The sequence below is a fragment of the Pteronotus mesoamericanus genome, unplaced genomic scaffold, assembly GCF_021234165.1.
Source record: "Pteronotus mesoamericanus isolate MK-2021 breed Mesoamerican mustached bat unplaced genomic scaffold, CSHL_Meso_final scaffold_651, whole genome shotgun sequence".
Lineage (NCBI taxonomy): Eukaryota > Metazoa > Chordata > Mammalia > Chiroptera > Mormoopidae > Pteronotus > Pteronotus mesoamericanus.
The window spans coordinates 29,974,820-29,992,397 of NW_026555325.1; the positions used below are offsets into that span (position 1 = coordinate 29,974,820).

General features: G+C 38.1%; 1 protein-coding gene across 2 annotated transcripts in view; it reads left to right on the forward strand.

The window, feature by feature from the left end:
* Nucleotides 1–17,578, forward strand: part of CERS6 (ceramide synthase 6) — a 291,055-nt gene that overhangs the window by 78,167 nt on the left and 195,310 nt on the right. For both annotated transcript variants that reach the window (XM_054562522.1, XM_054562523.1), the window contains exon 2: nt 15,782–15,887. In XM_054562522.1, coding sequence (XP_054418497.1) covers nt 15,782–15,887 — 106 coding nt within the window. The remainder of the gene's footprint in view (nt 1–15,781; nt 15,888–17,578) is intronic.

The window sequence follows — 17,578 nt, forward strand, 5'->3', positions numbered from 1 at the left end:
GCTTGCAAATTTTGTTTTTCCTCTACAATTCAGTCTTCAGCAACTTGAGCGCTTTCTTCATGTTGTTGAGAAGTAGAGCTGTGTCTGAAGGTTCATAAGCATAGAGACATTCGAATATCTTCCTGTGATGTCGGCTCTGACCATCAGGGATGGGTCTTTATAGAAGTGACTGGGGAGCCTAAGGTATATGTCCTGAAATCTAGGTGAAGAGGACATGGGAGAAGCACCTGTACGTTTGCAATGTCTGTCTCCAATATTTGAATGGACATTGCAAATGTACATTGCTTTGAAAGAATTAAAGCAAATTATTATCATGGTCAAATAAATATTGTAACGCTGTCAGTAGACTCAATCTCTGTCTATATGAAGCAATTTGCTGAGTCCTTAGGAATCTGTCAGTGATAACGGGGTGAGACTGGGAGGGGGGATGGAGACCACTCCCTGAGGACCCCCTCTGTCCTGCATTGTGCTCAAGGCATTACATGGGCTATCACCCAACTTTGACCATTTGAGAGCAGACATAACTGATTCTGCTAATGTTGAGAGTCAGCTTTCCTAGTTATTCTCCACTCCTGTCATTCTTTTCCATTTTGTCTGTTTTCACAGTCATGTTTGCTTGTGAAATATGAGAGATCGTTGGTGTTACAATTGATGTAAGGCTGTCAAATTTTTCGGCGGAGGAGGGAGGCGGATTTTTAGGATATTGGTAGATCATTGCTCAAATGAAAACCTTTATGATTCGCTCCTTCATGAATGGCTGACACTGCGATTCTCTGTGATATCAGTATCATAAGGACGATCCTCGTGATACTGCTATCTCGATCTTTGTGATACTGATATCTAGACCAAAAGAGATGTTCACAGATCCATGAGCATATGTAACCAATTGAAAACAATCAGAAATATTGGGAGAGTGCAGCTCATGTGTTATTATCCTTGGTGTAGAATAACAAGGGTTATGAACATGTACCGCCACCTCCTAGTTTTTAGTTCAAGTCACTGAAACATTGAAAGAACTCTTTTCCTCTTTTGTAAAACAGTGGTAATAAAATCTGTTTGCTGATCCCTTGGGGACGTTTTGAAGATTGACTGAGATAAAGTGTGAAAGAGCTTGTGAATTGTAAGGCACCTGGCAAATGAAGTGGAATTAAAGGATTAATGCATTACAGGAAGGCTGGGAACTCTCCCAGACCTAAATGTTAGCACCATAATGCTATGAAAAAATCAGCTTACTCCTAGTGGTCAAAGTCTTAAAGACTTTCCTGACTACAAGGGTGTTTTCATATGTAAATATATGCTGTAGAGTTATTTCTTCTTATAAATATTTTTAATGCCTTTTGTATCTTGTTTTATGCAAAATTCAGAGGGCATATTTTTCATAGTTAAAATAAAGCCTCAATTTCTTAGAATTTTATGAACTTTAATGGCTAGATTCCATGTTTCTCAAATAGTTGAAATAAACTCATGGTGAAATATTGTCAGTCTAGAGTTTCTGTTTATTTTATTTTATTTTATTTTATTTTATTTTATTTTATTTTACTTTTTCAGAATCCTGGACATGCATAGCAAGGAGAGACAGTATTGACATTTCTCAGGTCAGCTTGTGTTTTACAAGGATTTTAGCTCTCAGTTTATAGCAGTTGGTGGCTGTCCGGTCTCTGATCTGTACCTCTGCTAATGATAAGGTTGGAGTGGACTAGACTGACAGGCCTCATTACTACAGCTCTTTATGGTTCAGGTGTAATTCTTAGAAAGCTGCTTGTGAATTTTTTTAAACAACAAATTATTATTTGTTAATTCTCTGCCAATTATTATTTATTAATAAAAGCAGCTATTGTCTAAGGGTCTCTGCCTTTTCCTTAAAGAACAGAATTAAGTTAGATTTAGAAAATACTCCTTAAGAACTAAAAAGTGAAAATTTAAGGTTAGAAAAGAAAAAGATGGTTGCAAAAAGGTCTATAGGATCCGGCCTGTTTATTCTTGAAGACACAAGAATGCATAATCAGTGCTGTCAAATATTTGAGGTTATTGACTGTACTATTCATCTCTCTAGAGGGCTGAGGAAATGGATTTTATATTTCAGCAAGAAAGAGTGATGGAGAAGGAAAGTTTTGTGTCAAGTGTGATAAAAAACTAAAATAAGACACCAAGGAAAGATTTTTAAGAAATTTTTATTTTGAAATAATTACAGATTGACAGGAAATTGCAAAGAGTATACTGGGAGGTTTCATGTTGAAAGAAGTTTCTGAATGATATCTCTATAGAAAAAAATCTGGCTTGGAGGAAGGAGGCTGGACCAACTGACATAATAAGTTCTTAAGTTTTCTAGCTCTTTAATAAGTTTTTTTTTCCCATCCTTATGTTCTTCCTGTAACTGTTAGCAGTAAAATGGCACCAAGTGTTAGACCAGTGGAATCAGACCGGACCTCGGTTCAGCAACCTCAGTACTTGAGTTCTGGCTAAGAAATAATTCAGGGTCAGGACTCAAAGTGTAAGAGAAAGTTTATTGAGAAAGTCACAGAGGTAGAAGTGAGCCAGCTGAGCTGTGAGGGCCCAGAGAATGGATTATAGAGGCAAAAGAAGGGCCTTTGGAGCTTAGGAGAAGGAGAGAGGCAAGGAATACTCGCCTGTGGGAAGGAGGTGAAGACAGGCTTGGGAGTGCTTCATAGAGAGAGCTGCAGTGGTCCTCTGTCTTGAGGGTATTTATCTGGAGGTGGGAGGATTCCAATAGGAGATTCATCAGCTTTTCAGGTGTGTCCTTTCTGGGTCATGGTCTCTGCTGATGGGTCAGTGTTAGGGCAGGAGTCATTAGTCAACGCAGCTGGCCTTGATGCCAGCCGTGGCATCCATTGTCTGGTTGTGCTCCTTTTTCTGGGCCTGGAGTTGTGTGAAACACAACTGAGACGTAGATGTGTGTGATGCGGTTCAGAACCTCATTGTCCCGGGGGCTTCATGCTTACGGGCTCTTCTCCATCCCCCTTGCTCCTCCTCTAAGTGGGTTTACTGCATGACTAGCGACCTGCCAGGGGAGGAGAGGTCAGGGGAGGGTCCAACCCGAATGACCAGCCATATGAAAGGTCAGGGGGTCTAAACTGCATGACCAGCAATATGCTAGGGGGGGGAAAGGTCACCCTGGGGGGCAAGGTCCTTGTTTACCCAGTTTTGCCCCTTGCCAGAAACTTGGGCTTTCTGCCGTTACCCATTGTCCTTGCACTGCTTGTGTCTAACTGCCTACCACATAACAAACTTCCTGTGTGAGCTTCCGACCAGCACAGGCTAGAGATTCTCCTAATGTGTGAAAAGTATGTTTCCTGTAATAAAAATTTAAGACTAGGCAGCACTTATTGAATACTTTCCAGATGTTGAACAGTGTCGTGTGAGGTTTATATTCATTCTGTCGATTCTCACACAAAATTTGCAAAGCAGGTTTTATTGTCTCCATTTTATAATTGAGGTAACTAGGTTTCAAGAATATTAAATAGCTTTCCAATACTGCAGATTCACTTGAGATACGGGTTTGCTCTAAAGGAATTTTTCTCTTTACTATGTGATTCTACCTGGAAAAAATTCATATTTTGTCTGAAGAGGAATGCTGTCTTCTGCCTGCACACCAGTCTGCATACCATCTTCCTCTCTTTTTTATCCTTTTCAACTGGTCTCAAGAGGTCAATAATTTAGAAATATTTTCCAACATAAGACAGAGTGTAATTATGATTTTCATTTTATAGATAAGGAAATAGAAAAAATCTGTGGCATCTCTCTCCAAGCACAGGCAGAAGCAGTTCTTTTTTTTTTTTCCTCCTGGTGGCATCTCAAACCTTTCAGGCTATTTATTTAATGTCGATAACATTTTTCTTGATGTAATTTCATCATAGTTTTCTGTCTCTTGGTGCTCCCATTGACTCGAATTTCATCCTTTTCCTTACTTAACATGGCCTTAAAATGGCATTTTATTTGTCTTGCCTTTGCTGATCTCCCCCTTGTCTCAGTCACAGTGGAGCCCTCTGCTTGAAGAGCTCCATGGAATTAGCGAAAACGCAGTCGTCTCAGGACTGTCCATGTTTGACTTTTGTGTCTTTGAGGTTTTACCGGGCATACAGATCAACCCGTTCATCTCTGTTTTTAAAGATTATTTATTTTATTTTTGGTACTAAAAGTTTGCATTCTCATTTTAAGATGTTGAAAAATACAGAAAAACATTAAAAAGAATGTTAAAGTAAGCCACAACCCTGTGATCTGGCAATGGACGTGCGTAACCTTTCAGGGTTTTGCTCAGCTTTCTATGTGTCTGCTGAGCATAAATGAAATCAGGAGGCTTTAGTTAGAAATAAATGACAAAGATTTATTCAAGAGTCTTAGGGTTTGCAAACCAGAAACACAATTAGGCAATACCCACAGTGTTCCAAGAAGAAAGAGCAACTAAGATTTCTTGTCATGAAAGGTACATTCTTGAGAAGAATCAGTTCTGCATTCTTAGTCTCTGGATTGGTCTGAGATGGCAATCCCCCAAATGACTGGTGGCCTGCATACTGGATTTCAGGCCGTCTAGATATGTGAACATTCTTTCCTTAGGCCTTCAGGGGTAATCAGATTTATCTGGAGGTTTCATGTATATCCAGGCATTGATGTAGGACTGGAAAGTCCAAAAGTTGAAGTTCCCAGGCCTGTTAAAACAGGGATAGAATTGTTTCTTCATGCCCCAACCTACTTGGTTTTAGTAACTTAGCAGCTTGACTAGAGTGACTCCATTTTATTTCTTGGTTCTATTCCTTATACGTCAGAAATTTATCTATAAATAATCATCATATAGATAGTGCTTTACTCCTTGCTTCTGAGCATTTTTCCATGCTATTAGCTTTGCGTTGAAAGTACTGAAATGTTGTTTACCTTTAAAATAAATATAAATCATACATTTGTACAAACTTAAAACAGTACAGAAAGGTATAAAATGTAACTTAATCTTTTTAGCCCTGAAAGATTATCACCATTAACAATTTTTTGCTACTCTTCCGATAAAAATGTTTCTAACGACACAAATGGTCTATTTTACTGTTCTGCATCTTGCATTTTATATTTACTGGTATGTCTTGAAGCACAACAAATCTACCTCATTTTAACAACTTTATGGAATTTCCTTGTATAGCTGTTCCATATTTCACATGTATCCTTCTGACAAATATTTGTTCCCTGTCTTTTTTTTGTTGTTACTTCAAGCAATACTGCAATAAACTTTATTTTTAAAAATGCTAGTATATCTGTAGCATGTTTCTAATAGGATATAAAACTGCTAACACCCACAAGGGCTTATTTATTTTAACAATCTGCTAAATACTGGTAAATTGCATTTCAAAGATTGATTAGACCAGTTTAGAGACCCAGCAACAATTTACCAGGGTAGCTCTCTCTCCTTACTGTTGCCAGTGTTGGAATTCATCAAAATTTAAAGTTTTTTCAGATGTTATAGGTGAAAATGATACCAGTTTTTAAAAATTGGTGTTTTTTTAAAATTGAGGGTGATCATCTTTTCATATGTTTATAGGTCATTGTTCCTTATGTTTGTGAACTGTCTGCGTTTGTATCTTATGTGCATTCTTTATTAAACTTCCATGAGCATTTTATAGGCATTGTTGTTTTTCCAAATCTTCAGGTATATTTCACATTATCGGGCCCAGCCTGAAGGTGTGAAATGGTATTGTTGCATTTTCCTGATGAGGTTGAGTGTCTTTTTGTAGGCTTATTGATATTTCTTTTTTCTTTTCTGCCACTTGCCTGTTTTGAATCTTTCCCCCATTTTCTACTGATCACTGAAAATCTTTAAAAATGTAAAAATTCAAGATGTAGAAGAGTCTAGAGATTTTCCCCTTCAAAACTTTTTTTAATTGATTTTTAGGGAGGGAAAGAGGAAAAGAGGGGGAGAGGTAGAGAGAGATAAATGTCGATTTGTTATTCCACCTATTTATGCATTCATTGGTTGATTCTTTTTCTTTTTTTAAAAGATTTTATTTATTTCTTTTTAGAGAAGGGAAGGAGGGGGAAGGAGGGCGAAAGAGAGGGAAACATCAATGTGTGGTTGCCTCTCATGTGCCCTCTACTGGGCACCTGGCCTGCAGCCCAAGCATGTGCCCTACACTGAGAACTGAACTGGCGACCCTTTGGTTTGCAGGCCAGCACTCAATCCACTGAGCCACCAGCCAGGGCCATTGGTTGATTGTTGTATGCGCCCTGACCAGGGATCAAACCCTCAGCCTTGGCGTATTGGGATGGCGCTCTAACCAACTGAACTACCCAGCTAGGGGCTCACTCCAGTACTTTACGATTTCTCTGAAACTTTGGATATATTAGCTAGTAGGGTTGATCCAAAGTTCAAATGGTAGAGATCAAGCACATGGAAGAATGGATAGTCACCTTTTAATGACAAGTTACTCCAATGGTCAATCTGAAGAATTTAATCCTTCAAATTCACTTTTGTTTGATCTATATTGTGGTAACATTTTGTCGCATTGACCACAGTTTTGTATTGTCAGAAAGGGTCCGGCAGCTGCTTCCTGAGAGTCTTCAAAACAGCAAAAAATAAGCTGAACCTAAGCTGATGTAGCCACTAAATACTGTGTTTTTCCAGGATATGTAATTTCCTGGGAGAAATATTCTAAATAGGAAAATAAAACAGATTACTAAATACATATAGTATGATGCAATTTTGTTTAATTAAAATATAGTCAAGTATAAAAACATAGTAGTCTATGAAGGGAGAGGTAGCAGAAAAGTGCTCAAGTACTATGCCTGGTGGTTGCTTTCTGTTACACATTCTATCCTGTGCACCACTTTTAAAATTCACAGAGGTCACAAAAATGAAGGTTCGGTAGAATTTGAAGGTTAGTTAAGTATTTCTTGAGCTCTTGGAGAGCATGGACTGTGTACAAATTGGTCCTGTCCATAATTCTCTTTTACTGCGAGCTTCATTATATTTTTATGAGCTACACCTGGGTTTTATTGTTTCCCAACAATAGATGAAACACAAAAGAGGTACAATTCCTCTGATAAAACATAGAAACTGCTACTTTTCTGATTTTATCCTGTTGCATGCTTTATTTTGGAGTTATCCTTTTCTTATATGTAGCATGCCTTTAAAAACTCCATTGTATTATACAGTTTCATGGTTCACATACACAGGGCTGGGCAAAAGTAGCTTTATAGTTAAGAGTAGGCAAAACAGCGTTTATTCTTATGTTTATTATTGTATTATCTTCCAAACGAACCACTGTAAACCTGTTTTTGCCCCCACTCTGTAGTTTTATGTAAGTATCCTTTTTATGAGCAATGTAATATTTCATGGGAGTTTTTGTTCTCTAATTTATTTAAACATTGGCGTCACCCTAGGGTTTATTTCTTGAATCTCCTCTCTTATTTATTTACACTCACTGCCCAGGTGACTTCATTAGTCTTATGGGTTTGTATGCCTTATGTATATATATTTTTTAATATGATAATATATATTTTTTATTTTATTATTTATTTTTTATTGTTCAAATACATTTGTCTCCCTTTTCCAGCCACCACAGTCCCCTGCCCCTCCCCCCCACCTCCTTCCCCACTTTGGCTTTGTCCATGGGTCCTTTATACATGTTCCTTGACTTGACCCTTCCCTTCCCTTCCCAGCCCCTTCCCTCTTGATTCTGTTGGTTTCTTTTTTCTTCCATATATTGATGAATCCAAATCTTTTGAACTCCTGAATACTCTATCCAACTGCATACTTGACATCTCCACTTACAAGCCTAATAGCCTAACAAGCTAACTTCACACTTGCCACCCTCCAACCTAACTCTGTCCTTTCAGGTGCCCTGGCCAAAAACCTGAGAGGCTTTGATAACTTCTCATCCCCTCTCTTGCCACCACTCCCAGGGAGCCCCCGGCTCTGCGGGCTGGACGCCTGGAGTAACCTCCTCTGTGGCCTCCCTGTTCCCATGCTTGCTGCCCCTCAGCCTGTTCCCAACAGAGGAGCCAGTGATTCTGTTAAAATGGAAATCAGTCATTTAGGTTATTGTCTCAGTGCCCTGCAGTGGCTTCCTGCCTCACTCAGGACAAAGCCGAAGTCCAAATAGCCCTCAAGGCGAGATGATGTGGCTGCCTGCCCTCTCTGACCCCACTGTTCTCGCGCCCTCCCTAGCGCCAGCCTCACTGGCCTTCTGGATGTGCCTTCCACATCTTGGTCATATGCCTTCCTCAGAGGCTTTGCCTTTGGCTGCTGTGTTTTCCAGCATGTTCTTTTTTCCCACTTTTCTTTCTAGGTTATTTTCTTACCTCATTTTCAGGAGTCTTCTCACTTTCTCAGTGGCCTTCTCTGACCAGTCTATTAAATATTAGAAAAATGCATGCCCATCCTTTTTAGCAGGCTTAATTTTTTTCTAGAGCACTCTTCATTGTCTGGCATAACATACACCACTTTATTTCATAATTTTTATTTTATTTTTTTAATTGTTCAAATACATTTGTCTCCACCTTCCTGCCACCACTTTCCCCTGCCCCCTCCCTCACCTCCCTCCCTCAATTCTTCCCCACTTTGGCTTTGTCCATGGGTCCTTTATACATGTTCCTTGACTTGACCCTTCCCTTCCCTTCCCCGCCGCCCTTGCCTCTTCATTCTGTTAGTTTATTTTTCCTTTCAATGTCCCTGGTTATATTTTCCTTGCTTGTTTGTTTTGTTGGTTAGGTTCCAGTTATAGGTGAGATCATGTGGTGTTTGTCTTTCGCCCCCTGGCTTATTTCACTCAGCATAATGCTCTCCAGTTCCATCCATGCTGTCGCATAGGGTAGGACCACTTTATTTCATTTTATTTTTAATTAAAAATTTTTTTCAATTACAATTGTCATTAAATATTATATTAGTTTCAGGTGTACTGCATGAAGTGATCCCCCAAAATTCCCACCTGGCACCACGCACAGTGATTACAACATTATTGCCTATATTCCCTATGCTGTACTTTATATCCCCGTGACTACTCTGTAACTACCTATTTGTACTTCTTCATCCCTCACCGTTTGCACCAAGCCTTCCATTCCCCCTGCCCCCTAATCGGGCAACCATCAGTCTGTTCTCTGTATCTGTGAGTCTGTTTCTGTTTTGTTTGTTCATTCATTTAGTTTTTTAGATTCCACATATAAGGAACATTGTGTGGTATTTGTCCTCCTCTGCCTGACTTATTTTACTTAGTATAATACCCTCTAGCTAACACCACTGTATTTTTTATCTCCCCACTGCTAGAGCATCAGCTCCATAAAAGCAGGGATTTTGTTCACTGCTGCATTTCCAACACTGAGAACAGGGCAGATGTAGTATAGGTGCTCAATGAGTTATTTGTTACTGAATCATTAAATTATTTACCATTTTTTTTCTATTGGGAATAATGGTGCATGAAAATCTTTACATTCATGGCTTTTTTCTTTGTTGGATGAATTTCCTTAGCTAAACTCATAAAAGTAGGAATGCTGAGTGAAAGTATATGACCACATCACAAACATTTTAAAAATACCTCTTTAATCAACTTATCTTTTTTTATTTTAGGGAAAGGGAAAAATACTGTTTGTATGAATAGATTGTGTTGGGATTGACTGGGACCTACTCTTGTCTGAGCTATTGACTTTAAGCTTTCAGACCTTGGGCAGATCCTTTAACTTCTGAAATTGAGTTTATATTTTTGTAAAATGGGACTTATATTTACCTCAAAGAGTTGCTGTTGGGCTTAAAAGAAGTTTATTTGGCAAAGCACTTGATACAAAGTAACTGCTAAAAATATCAGTTTTTAAAAACTCCGCCTCCATCTTGAGTTTCTTTCCACTAATTTTCTTGAAGCACTTTTATCTTAGATAAGACTGTAGAATACACAGTCATACGACACAGCTACTCACTTGGGCACATGCACACATATATACCTAAACATGCACCCATATGTTAGCTTTCAAAATCCAATCTATACTTTTTTCATAAGTTTAAAATTTTTAGCACTTACTGTGACCCAATGCTTTCTGATGAATGCTGCAGCCGGGGAAGTGCTGGTAGTCAAGGAGTGCATTGAACCGGCCACTTCTCCCTGTCCCTTCTTTCTTCAATGTCCACTTGTCCATACTTACTTAGGTTTCTTTCCAGTACAGTTTGGGGTGGGGCACATTTTTTTCTCATAATTGGATTAATTATTTCATCTGTTACTAGGTTGTGACTTCTTTCAAAGACCTTCCAAGCGCTTTCGTATTTACCAATATATTTGCCATTTCTTATGTTCTCCGGTCATTCCTGAAGATCTAAATTCCATTTGGTTTTGTTTCTTTTTAGCCCAAAGAACTCCCTTTTGTTTTCTTCAAGTGGAAGTCTGGTGGCAAACAAATTATCCTAGTTTTCCTTTCACCTTCATTCTTTGAAGGGTAATTTTTGCTGGATGTAGAATTTTGGAGTGATAGTTCTTTTTGTTTGTTTGTTTCTAGCACTTTAAAAATGCTGTTTCACTGTAATTGAGTCTTCAGTATATCTGATAAGAGGTCCCTTATACAAATTATTGTTCTTTGTATATAATGGGCCAATTTTGTCTGGTGACTTTTAGTATTTTCTCTTTCTCTTTGGTTTTCATCAGTTTGCTTGTGATTTGTCTAGGTTCTCCTCTTTTTGAACTTCTCATTTTTGGGGTTCTTGAGCTTCTTAAAAATCTGGGTTTTTTTAAATGTCTTTTGTCATATTTGGATAGCTGTAGACTATTAGTTCTTCTAATACTTCCTTCTCCCCAGCCTCTCTCCTTTTTTGCCCGTTTATTTTTCTACTTTTTCTTTTTTCGAGTTGCATAGTTTATATTGACTTATCTTTAAGTTCACTGAATGCCTTTGCATGCTTTTTTTTCCCCTAAAATTGGGTCATATCTTCCTCCTTCTTCATCAACATTTTAAATTGTATCCTGGACGTTGTAAAAGATATGCTGTGGAAATTCTGGATTTTTTTTTTTTTACATTGCTCTGAAAAGTGTTTATGTTTTGTGTTAATAAGCAATTTAGATGCAAATTGTAGCCTGCCAAGCGTGCAGTGGACAGTGGCTTCAGTCTTGATCCTCTTCCCTACACCTTAGCTCCTGCTGCTTCAGTTTACCTTGTACATACGTGATTCAGAGGTCAGCCTGAACTACACTTAGTTTACACACAGAATTAGGGGTCAGCTTCTCTGTTTTTTCCCTTTCATGGTTCTCTAGTTACTCTCTGCTTCCCCCATTAGAGAGTGTGTTTTCCTATCAAGGTTTTATGTGCTGCTCTGATTGTCTGATCTCAGTAAAGATGCAAAATAAATGTATAAATAAATAAAAAGACAGGGAGCTTGCTGTCTGCTGGTTTCTTGTTCCAGCTTTTAACTCATCTCCCAAGTCTACTTGCTTTTATTCAGTCTCCAGGCCCTCAGGCAGTTTTGTTTTGTTTTCTTTGGAGGGGTTGGTATGTTGTATAGTTTTTTAAAACCAAAAAAAAAATCAATGTATTAGGAGCTCATTCCTCCATATCAAAAGGAGAATGCACGTTCCAATTATTTTTTTAATTGAAATCTGTATTGAGATAATTGTAGACTCACATGCAGTGGTAAGAAGTAATGTACTAGAGCTCATGCACCCTCTTCCCATTTTCCTCCAATGGTAACATTTTGTAAAACTAGTATAATATCACAACCAGAATATTGACATTGATATAGTCTATGGAACTTACCCAAATTTCCCCAGTTATGCTTGTACTTGTGTGTGTGATTTAATTTTATACAATTTTATCATATGTAGGTTTGCATATCTACCACCACACCCTTCCAATTATTTTGAAAAGTGGAGGAAATGCTAGAGTTAGAAAGGACTAAGGTCTGGCCAAGCTCCCCCCTGAAGACGATTACCTAGTATTGAGTCGTTAAAACTGACGTATACCTAGTTAACATTCATTTTTTATTAATCTCTTTTCCATATTGTAAATGTGTTTGAATGCAAGAATCGCTTTATGTTTTCTAAATACCTTTAGCCACACCACAGCCCACAGTACCTCAACACTGCAGAGACATCCAATTCATGTCTAAGTATAGAAATACATGTTGTTAAATAGAATTGAAAAGCAAGAATGTTTTAGGAGTTCTCTCCTTTTAAAATAAGACTAGTATTTTTCAAAGCATTCTTATTTTTTCCCCTTACATTCAAATAACATGTTATACTACATGAAAGAACGTTATAGATGTCTGATCTTATGAAGGTGGTGTTGCTGCTTTTGATTAAAAAAAAAAGTAATTAGGCAAGCATTTCCAGGTAGAGGTAATCTTAAAAGCTTGAAAAGACCTATTTCCTTTCAGCTATTGTTTTATAGGTGCTCTGCGTCACCATCCATTTCTCTGTGTCTCTTAAGACGACCCTGTGAAAGACAGCTCTTATGCACTTGCTTCTGTCAGAGTCAGTGGTGGGCAGAAAAACATCCATTTTTTCTCTAATGGACCGCGACAGTAGGTAGTTATGTCATGACTTTCATTTGGTGTTTCATATGCTCTCTGAAAAGAAAAATGTTTAGTAGTGATTCACAGATTCTTTGGAGAACAAACACAAATAAAATTTCTGTATTTTCAAATAATCAGGGATACTATTAGGAAGATGAAAATTGTATCTTTCCATTCCTCTCCTTTGGGATTTGAAATTAACGTTTTCTCCCTATCTTAGGAAGTTCATTAAATCTTGGAAATTAAGTGGCTGTCTGTACTAGATAAGTTGAAAGAAAGATGCCTCGTGAAGCGTTGGTGGAGCCCATACAAGTGCTCATCGCTGGGGCAGCTTTAACTTCGTAGGGAAAATGGGAATTTTAGAAAAGCCTTCTAGTCCCAAATGAGGACCCTGAGTGGATGTGGGTATTCAAGGGAATTAAAATGCGCAGCCTCTGTAGGAGAGATAGTAAGGATACCTACCATTGAATTAGCTGATTTGTTCATTCATTCACCCATCACATGCTTGTTGAGAGCCCACAGTATGCCAGGCATGTATATAAAACTATTCTATAATACAGTAACTTCAGAGAGTTTATGTAGTGTGATTCATTGCGCATCCCTGCCAGGAGCCATTTAAAACTGTAAAGAACTTCAGTCTTTAAAATGAGTTAAATTCTGTTAAATTTGTCTGTCATTCCTCATACCATACGCTTCCCCCCAATCCTCAGATTTTGGGACCCAGCCTGGCCAGTAAATCAAGATGGGGTGTTGATGTTAACATTGACCTTCCTGGGAAAGAAATATGCCATCCTCTGCTTCCCTTCTCCTTGAGGAAGAGGCTACAGTCTCTCTGACCCTTTCTGCAAAGTGGGAGCGATGATCACGCTGCCTCTTCTGGCCCAGGGAGGATAACATGTGTTCGTGTGCTAGGCTCCAGAGATGCAGACTTTCTAAGGCCATGCCTGCCTTCACGGAGACCACACACACAGGGATGAGGGACATGCATGCTCTTGCCACCTGTACTGTGCTAAGGGTGGGCACAGCACCCTAGAGGGCCAGGGGAGCTGGAAAGTTTTGGGTCCTTAGAGAAGGCCAGGTGCAGATGGACAAGAACCCTAATGGCGTTGCTGGTGTGGACTCTAGCACAGCCGGCCTGCAGCTTGATGACAATGGTCATTATTATAATTTGTGGTCCAAATGAGGGCACTTTAAAAAATTATTGTGGCAATATATCAAACAGGGATGCTTTTGTCAGTAAAGGTGGTGCTGTTGATAGCGATGCAAGGACAAACAGACTGCGAGGGCAAACTGAGACGAGTGGTTACTGTACATGAGACCCTTGTCTGCTTCTGTTGCCTGTCTTGTTGTCCGGCCTCTTCTTTTTGGCTTGGTACTTTTAAAATTTGTCAACTGCTCATGTCTTGGCACAGCATAGCCAAAGCTGAGTAACTGGGTTACTTGGCCCAGACAAAGCCCTGGTATGGAAATGCTACGATACAAAAACATGCACAGGGCTAACGTCAGTGATTTTTAGACAGAGACTGTGTGACATTATGTTTTAACATATGTTAAATGTTTCACATTATGTTTAAACACATGTGTTTGTATACACATACCATTTATATACATATGTAATTATTATAATTTTTTACATAAGAGGATATTGAGGCTCAGAGAAAGTAGTTTCTGCAGCGAGGTTGCCACAGCCAGATGGCAGCAGAGATGATTCCCAGCTAGCCGAGGGCATTGTTAAAAAATCTATTTACTGAGTATGATATCTATTTAATAATTTCGATGATCAAAATGTAATGTTTGGTAATCAAGGGGTATGCTGCCTTCAAAATACCATTGCGTTAGTTCTCAAAATTTAGAGAAGAGTTTTTAAAAAGTAATTTGAAGCTTAAAAATGAGATAGGAGAGAGGTAGAAAACATGTTATTATGTAGTAGATAATAAAAAAACATTTTTGAATGCTTCTAAGTTGCTGGAAAATGATACCAAAGGTGAGGAAGTTGCTTTTGAAGAGATTCTGTTGAGTGAATTTCTTAACTTAAATTTCTTCTTTGTTTTCTGTTCTATAATCTCATCAACTATTGTTACAGAACACTTCGTTTAAGATTTACTCATGATATGTTTTGTACATTTATCACTTGTTGCCTTTGGCCAACATTAAATTAATCTTATGATACTTTCATGTTATATTATTATATTATTTTGTATTAATAGAATGTGTTAAATGCCACTCCCGAAAATGAACATTTACAGAGCCTTATTTCTTGAACGTTTAGTACAAAACAGCTCTTTGAAAATGCTTTTTCTTTTCTTTTTTTAAAGATTTTATTTCTTTATCTTTGCAAGATGGGAAGGGAGGGAGGAAGAGGGAGAAAGACATCCATGTGGGAGGGAAACATTGATCGGTTGCCTCCTGTATACACCTTGACTGGGGACTGAACATACAACCCAGGCATGTGTGCTGACTGGGAATCGAACCACTGACCTGTGGCTTTGTGGGACAGTGCCCAACCAACTGAGCCACACTGGTCAGAGCAATACCTTTTCTTTTTAAAAAAAATTTTAGACATATGTCACCATAGCTTTGAGGCCCCATACCCTCTGCCTATATTTCTTTCACACCTCACACGTCATACATGAAGCTGAGTCTTCCCATTCTGGACATAGTCATTTGCAGCTGATGCTCAGAGTCATTCAGACTTTTCAGCTTGTCTGGATCATCATGCTCTTTGATATCCTTCATTACTCCTTATGAGAATGAGGCAAATAACCACAAAGCAGAAAATATTAAGAAGCCATAAAGAATTGGGACTGAATATAGAACACTTTGATTATAGAAACAAAAATAGTCAGTTTTATGACTGGGATGATCAAAAGTACACTCTCTGCATGTGTAATCAGATGTTTAGTAAACACTTTCTGATAGTAAAAATATAACAGTGACTATTGCTAGTCAGGTGTTAGTAAGAAAGTTATGAATTACATCATTCCAAAACTCATCATTTGTTTTGCTTATATATTTCGCTTATACACTTATGTTTGTTATTTGATAGTCTATCTGTTTAGTCTCATTAGAACTTGAGGATCAAGAGGTTTAAATGTTTTAAAAGGATTTTTTTTTTTTTTTTTTACTGCTCCTGCTGTGGGACTAAACAGGAAAAAAATAATTAAATCAGTTTTATAGTTACCAACGTGAGTGTTGGCAATGTTCATCTAATAAAATGCTGTTGTCGGGACAAATTGTGTAATGTGTAGCTGGTGATGTTAAGAACAGCTATAGAAAGAAAAACTTACAATGTTTTTTTTTTAGGTTTGTAGCCAAACCATGTGCGATAGCCCTCAACATTCAGGCCAATGGACCACAGATCGCCCAGCCAAATGCCATTCTGGAAAAGGTCTTCACTGCGATTACAAAGGTATGATGCTCCTTTTCTGAGGTGTGGCTTGTCATGACCACAGGTCTCAGTCTGAAATCATTCATTGCCTTCTCTCCTGGGTTTGAGAACTAGCCTTTGCCTGTCCCATCCTGAAAAGTGTGCCCTCGGAGGGCACGCAGGCACTGTGACTAGACCAAAATGGATAGAAGTGGAATGAATGTGGGCATGTTTGAGACCTGTTTGTTTAACTCTCAAGTTGAGATCAGAAGCTTAACTGTGAAGAACCGGGTAAATTAGATAGTGATTAGTGATATTGATAACTCTGTGCCTTTTTTAATCTCATAACAGTACATATAACCATTGGATGGGACATTGTGGAGGCCACTGAGTAGAGATGAGGGATGTATTCAATGTATATATGAAAAAAAGTGCCTGTTTGCTTATAGCATCGTTCATATGTTCTAGCAGTTGTGGTACTTAGGCAAGTGTGGATCCAAAGGAATAACTGAAGGCAAAAAACGTTGCAATGAGAAGGAGGGAAGAACAACAGTCTGGAGAGTTATAAGTTATAGATTCACTGTGGAGAAAATAAGAGAAGAGACAGTAACTCCGGTGAGAGTTAAAGTCCAAACTAGGAGTGGGAAGAGGAGAACAGAGGAGGGAGAAGAGATAGGGAGAGGTTGCCCCTCCCCCACAGCTGATATCCCCTAAGAACAAAGAGCGGAAGAGAAAGACTGAAGTCAGGATCCTTCAATCAAAAGCCACAAGAAACTAAAGCAAATCACAGATGCCAAATATTTTATTCTTACTCTTATGTATCTCTCTTATCTTATTCTTGCATGGACAAAAAGTAGAATAAAACAAGTATATCGTTCTATGAGAAGTATTGTGTGTTTGTGTAATAAATGGTTAATTTGTGTGCTTGTGTAGCTCATGGTTCCCTCTTTGATTTCCTGAGAGAATTACTCAGACTTTTAAGATATAATTTGACAATGTTAAACAAATTTTATTCTTTTTTGAGGATCTGCATTGCTTACCATTTGTATTATTTGTCTCTTGTCTTAACACTATTAATTCAAATATTCGAACATCTTTGTTTATTTTATGGTCTTAGTTTCTGCCACGATTCTCTAGGGTTTTTCCCTCTATGCTTTTAAATATGATATTTTTCCTGAAAAAGAAAAAGCACCAGGTTTTTGTTTTATTTTGTTTTGTTTTGTTTGTTTTTTAACATCTCTGCTAGAAGAAGAGAAGAGTGAATGGAATTTTAGGAAAAGCTCTTCTGGTAGTTGTAACAGGTTATAACCTGAGGGGGCACATATTCTATGGTTTTTAAAGGAAGAAAATATTAAGAAAAAACTCACATTTTCACTTACCACATCAATTTACTGCAGTGAAACACTTTTCCACCCCTATAACTGCGGTTGTGTAGGAAGTTATCAGGTTCGCTTTTTAATGTGATTACAGCATATTTTTATTTTCCTTGTGAACAGCTGTAAATACATAATAAAGTGAGTTTTTTACCCAATTGGTATGCCTTCCTTTAGGAATCCTACAGTGGCCATTTTATTTCCCTTGCCTTAGGTTCATTATGGTTACTGGAGAAATTTCCTCTATAAAGTAATAAAAGGATTTTTCAGCCAGGTTAACTGCTCTGGAGAATACTTGTTTGTAGCTAACTTTAATGATCATATTCTCTTAGTTTCCAAGGTAATTCTTTTGGAAGTTTT